Genomic DNA, 12,500 nt, shown 5'->3' with positions numbered 1-12,500 from the left:
CACGCAGACAGCCTTACAGCCACAAGCTCCAGAGTCAATGGTGGATATTTCAAGAATAAGCATTGAGTGAACTACCTACGAAACCTACAACCATACATAAAATATGTCTGTCTGTTTGCTTGTTGACAGAGCTCTAGTTGTTTGCTTGTATGTGTTTGTGTGTTGATCTGAAGTATTTGTCTGTTTTAACACGTGACAGCACGCATGGGAATATGACTGCCTGTGGCTATGCCGTCTGTGTAATCACACACGGGCACACACATGTTTACCCAGGATTATTAGGATCGCAAGCAGCTCTGCAAACATAAACAGGTACTCTGACAAACAAATGCCGCACCATCTACCGACTCTTGAATTCTTAATTTGAGATGATATTATACCGCGTATCGGCTCGGCACTGCTAATTTTCAGTTGTCTCATTAGAGTCGTGTATGAGCATGTTGTTACCATCTCATTAGAGACTCGTACTGTAGGCCCTTATGACATTATGTCAGCTCAGTCGTTAGTGAGTCGGCTTTATGGACTCTCGTTAGACCTGTCCGACCTGTGATAATAAACTCTCCTTAAGGTACTTTGACACTCATCATCTTTGCAGAAGCACTTATGAGTCTGTCTGGTGGTGCTAGCTATTTTGAGTTGTCATGTTGTTGGTACTGTATTTAATACGTGAGGTATAATGTCCAGCGGTCATTCAGTTGGCGCAGAGTGGTGGGGTCTTGTATTGTCCTGAAGGGATTTATTTTTCAACTATATCCGCTGGATTATACATTATCCCACATATTATACGGGTAATTACCAAAACGAGAGATATTTCTCGAAAATATAATTTTTTTGTATTATTATTTGCCGTTTTGTGGATTCCGCTAGGGGAAAAACTACTTTAAAGTCTCAGGTGATGTTTAGCAACACATTACTTGCTGACATTAAGTTGCAAAGAATTTCCTTTACGATAAGTGAACGGGCTACTAACAGAATGATATGAAAGGTTACTGACAGGATTCACATGAAAATGTGAATCAGAAGCACAAAATCTGTTGTCAATGGCAGGAGTTGTTATTCATTTTATGTATTACTCATTATCAAGAAATATCGGACCTCTAAACATTAGGACGGCCCATTCAATTCAATGAAACTCTCTGCCGCATTCTGAAGAGCCGAGTAATAAGAACCTCGAACACATTTATACCTTATTTTATTCTGTCGCAGCAGCATTCACACACTTTATTAGTGGATTGTACTTGCACCATTAGCTTATGGGTAAAGGTCTTGTGTGTATCTGACTTGTCGGAAACCTAATTATCTGTATGTAGAACCTTATTAGAGGAGAAACCTGGCCCTCGCCCGTGCTTTGGCTGTTAGCAGTATAACCAGTAAGTACTATCTTAGCAAAGCGTCACTATGTCTTTGGTTGTCAAGGCGAAACATCCTTTGCTCACCTATACATCAATAACACTTCCCATCTCCCACTGCAACCCTGGTGAACCCTCCTCTGGAATGAAGAATTAGTGTCTTTTTTATTATTGTTATTCCTCATTTTTTAAAGGAGGAAGTCTTTCTCATTGCGCACGGGGAACAGATAAAAATTCAATAAGAGGCTGGTGGAGAACGTGGCATAATTATCATTAATTCCAAGCAGAGGCATTAATGGAGTGTTTTATCATGGCGGGACAGCCACCGTATTGTTCATTATTTAGTGTTTGCCGAGCTGATGGGACCGTCACCGTCGGAAACCCTTATCTCTCAAACCCCTCCACACCCCCCACCCCCACCCACACCCCCTCTTCTCCCTGCCACCCACCCCACCCCACCCCCACACACTTCATCCACCCTTCCACCCCTCAAATTGGATTTTATATTACAGAGCCAGTCAGATATGAACAAGTCATTTTCTCCCCTCCTTGTCTTCCAGACTAATACACGTTTGGCAGTGTAATATGCGCAAGATCAAGGAGGTTTTCACTCCGCCGGGCTGGTTTTTAGAGTGCGTCTCTGGTCTCTTCCAGCCGACCTTGAGCAGAGGGGATGGAGTTGAGCAGAGGCGCACACTATGCCAGGAGCTTGAGATCTGGACAAAGAGTACAAATCGGCCCCCCCAGTTTTCAACCCTCCCACATAGTTAATTGAAGAAGCATACCTGTTTGTTCAGAGTGTATTCCCACCTGAGTAGCTAGCAGACAAAGAGAGTTTGGGAAAACGGTCCTGTCTTGTGGGCCCTGATTTAATAAGCAGACGCACAGATCTACATGAGGGTAATCCAAAACTAAACGCAGCCCCTGTTTTATCATTTACTAACTGAACAAGCAGAGTTTGGGGAAGGTGAGCGTGGAGAAACAGCAGAAGTTCGACCACAAGGGGCTATTATTTCAATAACAAAGGAGGAGAAAAAGAATGAGAGATGCTCACCAGCATGTTTGGCCAGTAGTGACATTCAATCTTCCACAAACAGAAGAGATGCAGTGGGCATGCTCAGGGTGTGCAGTATTGATTTAAGCATCCGTGTTGTTGCAATGCCAGACCTTAACAGTAAGAGGAAACAAAGGGCACAGGTTTCACCTGTTGGAATGGATTTTGATACAATGTCCCTAGATCCTTAGTCATGCCAACGCTGTGTGACATATATGTGATAAAACAATGGACCATTTTTTTTTTTTTGCTTGCTTTTTTAAATATGCATAGCCCCTTGTAGGCAGTCACAGACTGTCTCCTACCATTTTGTGGCGGCAACTGCTCGAGGATTAAGACCATGTGTCTGAGATGGCAGTTTCCTGTCACCCTCTGCTGAGCCGCCACAGTGCGAAAAAACAAACAGCCGGGGCCGCTCCTCACTATGCTGATAAGATTACCACGATAAACAGGAGCTCTCGCCTCCTTCTCTGTTTAGCCGCAGTGGCCTTGAATCTTAATTTCATCTTAATTCGATTCAACGGGTCCGGCATGTGCCGGGGGGACGTTCGGCAGAGATGCGGTTTGGCGTCTTGCTGTGCTTTGAAAAGGCGCCGCTGTTTGCCCAAAAATAGACGTTGGACGGTGATTGGTCGTGAAGGCGAAGAGGGCATCAGTCTTATCGCCCATCTGGGCTGCGTGCTGGACACCTAATCCCCTGTGACAATATTTACCTGGGCACACTCTGCTGAGGCCAGCTGTGTGTGTGTGTGTGTGTGTGTGTGTGTGTGTGTGTGTGTGTGTGTGTGTGTGTGTGTGTGTGTGTGTGTGTGTGTGTGTGTGTGTGTGTGTGTGTGTGTGTGTGTGTGTGTGTGTGTGTGTGTGTGAGAAAGGAAGGGTTGTCATCAAGTTCATTCACAAGTGTTGCTGTCCTTCATTTGAAAAATAACTTAATTTTTTGCTTAGACTTGAGATGAAAAGCACGCTGTCCCAATAGCATCATGTACAATCTCTGCTATTCTCTGTGTTTAGCCTGCATAGTTGTAGACAAACACAGTCCTGGACACTTGCAACCTCGAACTTGCAACCTCGGGTGTGGGAGGTGGTTGTGCTAGCAAGAAGGCTAAAGCCCACAGCGCTAGCTCGTCACTAGCACGTCTCTGTTGAGTAGAGAGGTTTACTGCCACTGTCCCTGTGAGTTACCCTAGTTACGTCTCTATGTTGAATAATGCTGTGCTTAGTGCCAGCAGTATTACCACTGCACATTGTTATAAAAATAATTATAATAAAAATACATCACATTTATATACATAAACTCTCATGAAAACCAGGTTGTTTTATATTCAGTTGTATTTGTATGTATTTGTATTTTTTCACCAAATTGTTACGAAGAGACTGAAGAGTGGTTGCTGTAAACGGAACTGCTGAACTCAACATAGAAGGTCAATGTCATTTTAGGTTATCAAAGGACAAAGGACTTAAGGTCTGGCCTTCATTGCTTACTTTAGGTTGTGTGTAGAGGCTCACAGTTCTGCTTTGTTAATCTTTTAATCTCTTTTTTTGGTGAGCCATAATTACTAGTTGGCTTTAAGCCTACAATCAAGTCTACACTTGTTAAAGCAATTAATTGTGTAGTATAGATTTAAAGACGTAAACATATAATTACTTTAAGCAATGATTCCTGTCCATTAGATTCTTAACTGCTGAAACATTGAACTGGTACCTGAAACTGTGAAGTGCTTGCAGTGAACTGGCAAGAGGAAACAGATGACTGATTCCACACTGTTGGTCAAGGTCATCTCGGTTGCCAGGCCACCTATGGTCTCTAGGCACTCTGCGTTGCCATGGCGCAGCATCCATTTCACTGGTCTGATTCACCCTAGTGGTGGTTAATTAAGCCCAGAGATCAATGGCTGTGCAAAAGGCTTGTTTTGTTGCAAAGTTCTCCCCAGTGAAAGTTCTTTCCTACGGACTCCCTCTTCCCAAAGAGCAGCGTGTGAGTTCTGTGGACCGCTCCAAGGCTCCAGCGTTCCAGAGAGGCCGAGTGGAAGAGCTTGACCTGAGCAGTGAACGTCTGCTCCCTCCAGCAGTGATGTGTATTTGCATAATACCATCTCGCGCATAATGCCATCTCTTGCGCCCACGCAAAACCACCCACTCTCACTCCCCCCTCCCTCCCTCCCCCCCCTCTCTCTCTCTCTCTCTCTCACGTGAGCTGTCTGAAGAACTCGCCTGCAAAATCGAGGACAGAAGAAGTTTTGTTGTTGCCATTGTGATGCTGTGTCTGGAAAGCACACACACACACACACACACACACACACACACACACACACACACACACACACATACACACAAACTGATGCTATGTCTTGTTCCTGACTCCTTTTCTGCTTTATCGTAATTTCTCCATGTTTCTCCTTCTCTGCATGTCTTTCATCTGCTCCCCTCTCTTTTCTCTCTATCCTCGGGGCTGAATGGCACATTAGTTGCACAGACGGGGTCAGAGGTCATATCTCACTTTTTCCCTCTCTCTCTCTCTCCGTTTCTCTATGTCTATCTGTCCATCTCGCTCTCTTTCTCTTGTTAGTCCCGATACTCTGGCTGAATTATTAACGCTCTCAGCCAATAGCATGCATGATTCATGAGTCTTCCACACTCCTTCAGGAAATGCAGGAGACCCCTCCCACAATTCCACAGTGGAGGTCATGTGAATTTTTGGCTACTTGCCTGTACTTTGCCCAATTTTAGATTTTTTTTTGAGAAGTAAAACCTTCAAATTGAATGAAAATGAGATTGTGGCTGATAGTGTTTTGTTTAGTGTTTTGTGCAGTTTATTTATTTTTCTAACCTCCTCCCTCTGACAGGCCAAGGAACAAGAGTGTTTATGAAGCATTCAAATACAAGGGTTCTGCTTTGTTGTGCCTCTCTCTACCTCATCCTTTCGTCTCTTTGTTGTGCCTCTCTCTACCTCATCCCATCTCTCTCCCTCTCTTTCTCGCTTTCATTCTCTCTCATTCTGTCTTTCTCTCTCTCTCTCTCTCTTTATGTGTGCCACCCTCCGCTCCCGCAGATGGCACAGAACAGACGTTTCACCGAGATAGGCTTGGAAAATAATTGGATAAGCTCACCCCACACACGCACACACACACACACACACACACACACACACACACACACACACACACACACAAACACACACACACACTGACACACACACACTCTCACGCACGCTCACAGATGTACTCCTATACACACTAACCAACACATGCGCTCCGACAAAGAGACTCAAGGCGAGCTGCAGTTGTGGAGTGAGGGGAAGCAGAGGGAAAGTTGTCAGTCAAGAGGGGATGAGGTTCCACCACATGATGGAAGAGGGGATGAGGTTCCACCACAGGAGGGAAGAGGGGAAGAGGTTCTTCCACACGAGGGAAGAGGGGAAGAGGTTCTTCCACACGAGGGAAGAGGGGATGAGGTTCTTCCACACGAGGGAAGAGGGGATGAGGTTCTTCCACACGAGGGAAGAGGGGATGAGGTTCCACGACATGATGGAAGAGGGGATGAGGTTCCACCACACGAGGGAAGAGGGGGTGAGGTTCCACCACACGAGGGAAGAGGGGATGAGGTTCTTCCACACGAGGGAAGAGGGGATGAGGTTCCACCACATGATGGAAGAGGGGATGAGGTTCCACCACACGAGGGAAGAGGGGATGAGGTTCCACCACACGAGGGAAGAGAGGGTGAGGTTCCACCACACGAGGGAAGAGGGGATAGGGTGTGGTGCCAGAGCAAGTGTAGAGGGTATAACGGTTAACCGCTCTCCGATTGCTTCCTTCTCCCAGGTCCAGACGTCCTGATGGGGAGACCCAGGCATTAGCACACATGCACACTGTTGGTGTTTTATTTGTTTTTAGTTCCAAAAGAATGGTGGGGACTCAGTCAAGAAACAGGCTTTGTTCTTGCAATGATGCGCATCAAGGGAGAGAAGGAGGTTTCACTCAGGAGATTCACCTATGTCTCTGATTAGACATTGAATCAGTCCAAGTTTAAGTATCCTACATAGTATAAAGGGGTGTCACCCAATTGCCCCGACCCTACATTAATATGTATCGGTCTGCTTCCACTGAGACGGGAAAAGCCACAATGTTGGTTCACAGGGGAAGTTGTTGATTAAGAGATCCAGTTGTAAACAACAACATGTCTCAGAGGCCTGTATTCATGGGGGTGGGGGTATAAGGAATACACTGACACTTTGCTCTTAGATGACACCTAGAGTCTCACACCCCTCTAGGGCATTCAATATGGTAAGATATTCAACCAGAAACCCTTACATTTTAACCTATGTCTAATTATCCAATGATCCTTAATTCAAATTTGCAACTCCTTTAACACACATAGCACACATCACAGGACACACGTTGTCCAGCAATGGACATGCATGCACATGTTTGGACCGCAAACTCTAAGTACACACACAGAATTTGTAAGCCTTCCATTGATTCACGGCCACACTACATGCTGTAGTGCATACTGTACTTGTCGAGTGTGGAGGTCTGAAGAGACTAATTGCCTTCTTTTCTCATCTGTTTCTTTCTTTTCCCACTTCCTTTCTTTGACGTCTTTGTGCACATTTTCTGGACCATATTGAACATAAATGCTCTCACTATGTAACATATCTGACACACAAATGGTCGCACTCTGGCGCCATGCACACACACACACACACACACAAACACACACACTCACTCAGGGACACATATGTGCTCAGTCCCTTATTCTCTCACAAGCACGGACATTCAGCAATTAGCACATACAGTAGGCCTACTTGTGCATGTGCAGTGTCTGATGTGCCAAGTTGGTACACATACAGGCACTAACAAACTGCCTCTTTCTCTCTCTCTTTCTCTCTCTCTCTCTCTCTCTCTCTCTCTCTCTCTCTCTCTCTCTCTCTTTCTCTCTCTCTCTCCCTCCACACACACACACACGCAAACACACACACACACACACAGGGGGAGAGAGAGAGAGAGTCAGTCTTAGAGATACTAACCCTAACTAAAAGGGTTAATTGGCTTTTGCGTCCAGCTCTAATTAGTGTAGTTCTGGGTGTGTGCGGCCTGTGCTGTCTCCATAGCACCCTAGCGACTAATGGCTCTGCCAGGGAGGGTGTCCGCCTCAACCAGGGAATGAAGAAAATGAAACCAAAACAAGATCTGCAGTATTCTATTCTAAACCTCTCACCATATGCCATATGGCCATATGTGACTGTTTGCATCTTTTTCTTTTGAAGATGATTCACTTTTCTTCTCACTCCCTCTCTCTCTCTTTCTCTCTCTATCTATCTCTCTCTCTCTCTCTCTCTCTCTCTCTGTGGCTGCTTTCGTTTACTTAAGACACATGTGGTGGTTTGGAATTTTAATTGTCAGGAATTGTCCTGGGTTTTAATTGCACATGATACGAATGAGGGAGGAAGTGGCAGTTAACGACCACCGCAGTAGACAGGAACGACTCCAGTATGTGTCGAGAGAGAACAGAAAATAGGAAAAGTATTCACGGGGCTGGGCGGAATGCTGTCTATTTGAGAAAGCTTTGTCTCCACTTACTGTTCCTCTGGCCCTCTGAGCACCGAGTCAGATAGGAATGCACATTGGTAGATAATGAAGCTCCTGTCTGCGTTTTTCAAATATTTTTGCATTCAAATAGTTTGTTGGTTTGTTTGACCCAGACGAGGCGAGGCAAGGTGGGAGGACAAAAGAGCATGCTAATAAGAGTCTGCAGAATGGTTGTTGATGATTTGAGTGTCGCTGTGGTTGAAGACCTGTCCTCCTTGTGGACCTGGGCTATGGCAACAACCACAGAGTCCTTTTCTTGTTCGATCTACTTTGTTCCGCCCTTGAACTCTCTTTTCCACACACTTCAACACAAACACACACATGAACACTTACACACACACACACACACACACACGTGATGTTATTTGTCAGTATCCTTCCAAGTGTTGAGAATGGACATCCCCTCCATTTACCCAAAGCGACAGTTCATTAACCAGTGAGTGCACACAACCACACTCTTCTGCTCTGACTGCAAAATTGGAGTCCAATCACCTCCACACTTCACTCAGATCATGCGTGTGTGTGTGTGTGTGTGTGTGTGTGTGTGTGTGTGTGTGTGTGTGTGTGTGTGTGTGTGTGTGTGTGTGTGTGTGTGTGTGTGTGTGTGTGTGTGTGTGTGTCCATGTGTCCATGTGTCTGGTCTGTGTGTGAGTTTCTGTGTGTCTGCGCGTGTGTCTGGTGTGCGTATGTGTGTTATGGTTGGATTGCTGTGTTTGCAGAGTTGATGGGTGTCTGCTCTGCGTCCCCCCTCTCCCCCCAATTCACCACCTTGTATTTGCTGAATTAAATGGAGGTCACCAAGCTCTTGAAGCTCTTGTCACCTATCAGCTAGTTGGCTGCTGAGAGAGGCCCTGGACATCGCCAATCCTCCTTTGCTGCACAGCCCAGGTCCAATTGGCCCATTTGAGCTCTCTAGTGGCCAGCAGCAAGATGGTCAAAATATTGAAGTACTGGCATGGATGTTCAAGGTTTGAAATCAGTCATGATCAGAGCAGTTGCCATAACACAAGTTTAGATGATCTGAATCTCTAAGTGAGTAAGAAAGGATGTAAAAGGCTCACCCTGTTCTTCCTATTGAAACGCCATCATATGTGCTTGTATACATGTTTACTTGTGCCAAGGGGTGAGTGAGAAATAGAAAAGATGGAAAGACATACAGAGACAGAGAGAGAGAAATGAAGTGTGTCAGAGACGCTATTCTTTAGGCTAAGTGTATGAGAATCAAGGGCTATTGACGGGAAAAGGGGGCCAGTGATCTCACCATCCCTCTCGCCCCATGGTGGTCTCCAACTGCCCCCCTGCAGTTCATCGGTCGCTCCCCTTCTGCATCTTCACATCACCTGCACCAATCAGCCAAATGCTTCACATCACCTGCACCAATCAGCCAAAGGCTCAGAAGCGTGAATATTCTAGATTACATAGTATAAGTGTTTCTCCTTTATGACAAAAAAGCCAGCCATGACCCAGATATCTGCTACTGTTTCATAGCTGGGTCTGTCAGAAAGGCAACACACACAGTGGCGTTATTCCCTTGACTTCAATAGTGTCACATCTCTCTTATAATAAAGGCTTACAGGAGGCCTGTGTTTAAAAGCACTCCATCAAATAATTGATAATATATAATTATTAGCTTTGTTCTATAGTATATAATATTTACCTAAATTCTTCTTAAATACTAAGGGAGGGAGATAAGAACGGGTAGAGGTGAGGGGAAAAGGGGCAGGGGTATCCAGTCCTCACCCAAACCATTGACTGTTAATAGCATTTCAAAGGCTGTAGTCAGTCGGAACCCCAAAAACCTCCTTCTACCAGCTGTATTTGGTCAATTGCGGGTGTTAAAAGGTCCACATAACAACGTTCTGCGGGTATCCGAATACCTCCGGCAAACAGCAGGTTTGGCAGACGTTTACCTTGTCCAGATATTTCCGCATTTATACCCTCTTCGTGCAGTGATTCATGACCATCGATCCACTGCGGACCACTGGGAAGGCTGCTGCAGTGGGACCCTCACCAGGGGCTGGGTTAGGGGCTCATAGTGATGCTGGTGTGGGTGAAGTGCAGTCAAGAGTGCTGTGGAAAGGAGAAGAAAAGAGCGTTCAAGGGCTTAAAAGCCAGCGCTGGACATCGGAGCCAAAAAGAATAACCAAGGTTATGTAAGCATGGATGATGAGGTCAATGCACTTGTGTGGAGTTCAGAAGAGAGAGAAAGAGTGTGTGTGTGTGAGAGAGAGAGAGAGAGAGAAATGTGTGCCATTTTGTCACATTGTCATTTGACGTTGTTACTTGCAGGAAGGTCACCAGGACAGTATCAGATAAAGGGTAGCTCTTTTGTTTGTATTTGTGTGTGCATTAGACATTTCCCCGAGCTCTCAGGATGTGCAGACAAGCAGCGAGAGCACGCGCAGCCGTGAGCAGATCCTGCAGACGCTGGCCGACCTCTCGCGGGGCTTCCAGGACATCGCCGACCGCTGCCTGCTGGCCTTGCACCTGGAAGTCAGGTGAGTTAGGCTTCCATTCCACACTTTCTGACAAAAATAAATTAATACATATAATAAATAGATAGATATAAATGAATAAAAATTTAAGTTTCACTTTGTGTTCCGTTCAAAAGCAGTTGCCTAGCAACACAATTAGTGCTAAAATGATAGGAATGAGTCAAGTCAAATTCAGATAAATAGAGAAAAAAATGTGCGTTGAGTAAACCTTTAGCATTGTTTATACTTGTGGCCTGGCAAGGTTCCAGAACATTCTAATCTGGGAGATGGAGACATTTTGTCTCGTTGTAGACTGAGAGACCTGAGACAGAGTGCTCGTGAGCGCACCTCTTACTCTTGGCACAGATTTTAACAGGCCATCATTGCTACATCAAAAAACCATGAGAAGGGGTGGGGGAATCCATGCCTCCCTCTTTAAGAGCCCATTTGCCATAATAGCCTCTCCCTCCCATCCAGCCTCATAAAGACCCCTCCCCCCATCCAGTTTCCCATCAGCGAGTTGTTTGCCAGATATTGTTTTAGCGGCAACCATACTGCTTATGATGGGGAGACAATAACTGGAGGGGGGGGGGGGGCTATGCATTATTGACTTTTCCCCATCAAGCAAATTTCCCCTGACAGTGCTTGAAGGTAAATTAAGTCATCAGGATGTTTGGTTTTTATGATTTTACAGCACAATGGTCTCCCTCATGTGGGTTTAATGGCCATCGGCAGACCACGCACTGGCTTTCCTCACACACACACACACACACACACACACACACACACACACACACACAATCTCCCCAGAGAGAGGAGATTGTTGGGAGAGCTCCACATTCAAACCGGATTTGTAGACCTCTCCTGTAGAACGGTCTCTTAGTTGCGGTGCTGGAGACAGCAGAGCGGAGGGAGCTTCCTGTTGTATTCATGTTATTTCCCCACAGAGAATGGCTGTATCTACAGCGTGCAGCTAGCCCATATGCTGTGTCTGGTCAGTCTGTCGGGATATAGATGAAATGGTAACAGTAAACAGCAAACGGTTCTCCAGGGAGAAGCAGCCATGTTATTAGACCAGCACGTCTCCCCACCTATGTTCTCTCTGCACAGCCTGCTCACAGCATAGTATATGTACAACAAATTATATTGACCCAAAGTGTTGTGAGCACGCTTATAATATCTGCCATATTAAAATTGCCAGAAGCATTTATCCCAAGAGAAGGGGGATGTTATGTTCCCAGTTGAGATTGAATTTCTGACCTAGATATTACTAGCTCCGCATTCCAAACTGCCATAATAATAATTAGAGAATATTACATAGCATACCTTCCCAACATGGCCATACCTTTTCTTTGTCCTCTTCCCCCCCTTTCATTCCCTCTCTCCCTCTCTTCCTCCCTCTCTCCCTCCCTCCCTCTCTATCTCTCGCTTCCTCCACAGAGTGCACTGTTTCCATTACCTCATTCCCCTGGCCAAGCAGGGCAACTATGCCATCGTGGCCAATGTGGAGAGCATGGACTATGACCCGCTGGTGGTCAAGCTCAACAAGGACATCAGCGCCATTGAGGAGGTGATGGGAGCCAGCCTGCAGCAGCACAAGTTCCAGTACATCTTCGAGGGTAGGTGAATGGGGAGAGTCTGGTGTGGAGTCTCAGGTGTGGAAACAAAAGGGTATGGCGAATTTGGGACACGAGAGTCACAACAGTGGAATGACCTGAAAGAGGAAAGTTTAAAGTTGAAAGTATCAAGTTTATAAATATATTTTGATATAAAGATTAGGGCAAATGAACACAATCATGTATTACCACTCCACCCATGAAAGAATGCTTTAGTCATGTTTGATAGACTGGTTCTGTGTTGACCTCAGATGACCTTTGTCCTTCTCTTCACATCTACAGGCCTTGGTCATCTCATCTCCTGCATCCTCATCAACGGGGCGCAGTACTTCAAGCGCATCAGCGAGTCGGGTATCAAGAAGATGTGCCGCAACATCTTCGCCCTCCAGCAGAACCTCACCAACATCACCATGTCACGCGAG

At 45.7% G+C, this 12,500-nt stretch overlaps 1 protein-coding gene across 1 annotated transcript in view; it reads left to right on the top strand.

Annotated features, from left to right (window-relative positions):
* exoc4 (exocyst complex component 4) overlaps positions 1–12,500 on the top strand; it is a 116,625-nt gene that overhangs the window by 94,162 nt on the left and 9,963 nt on the right. Inside the window, 3 exon segments of the mRNA XM_080851124.1 lie at positions 10,342–10,486; positions 11,903–12,081; positions 12,361–12,500. The exon segment at positions 12,361–12,500 is cut by the window's right edge and continues 20 nt beyond it. Of these exon segments, the coding sequence (XP_080707250.1) occupies positions 10,342–10,486; positions 11,903–12,081; positions 12,361–12,500 (464 nt within the window).

The sequence above is a fragment of the Sprattus sprattus genome, assembly GCF_963457725.1.
Source record: "Sprattus sprattus genome assembly, chromosome: 14".
Lineage (NCBI taxonomy): Eukaryota > Metazoa > Chordata > Actinopteri > Clupeiformes > Clupeidae > Sprattus > Sprattus sprattus.
Note: the sequence above shows the minus strand (reverse complement) of the source record. Positions and strands in the feature narration are given on the sequence as shown.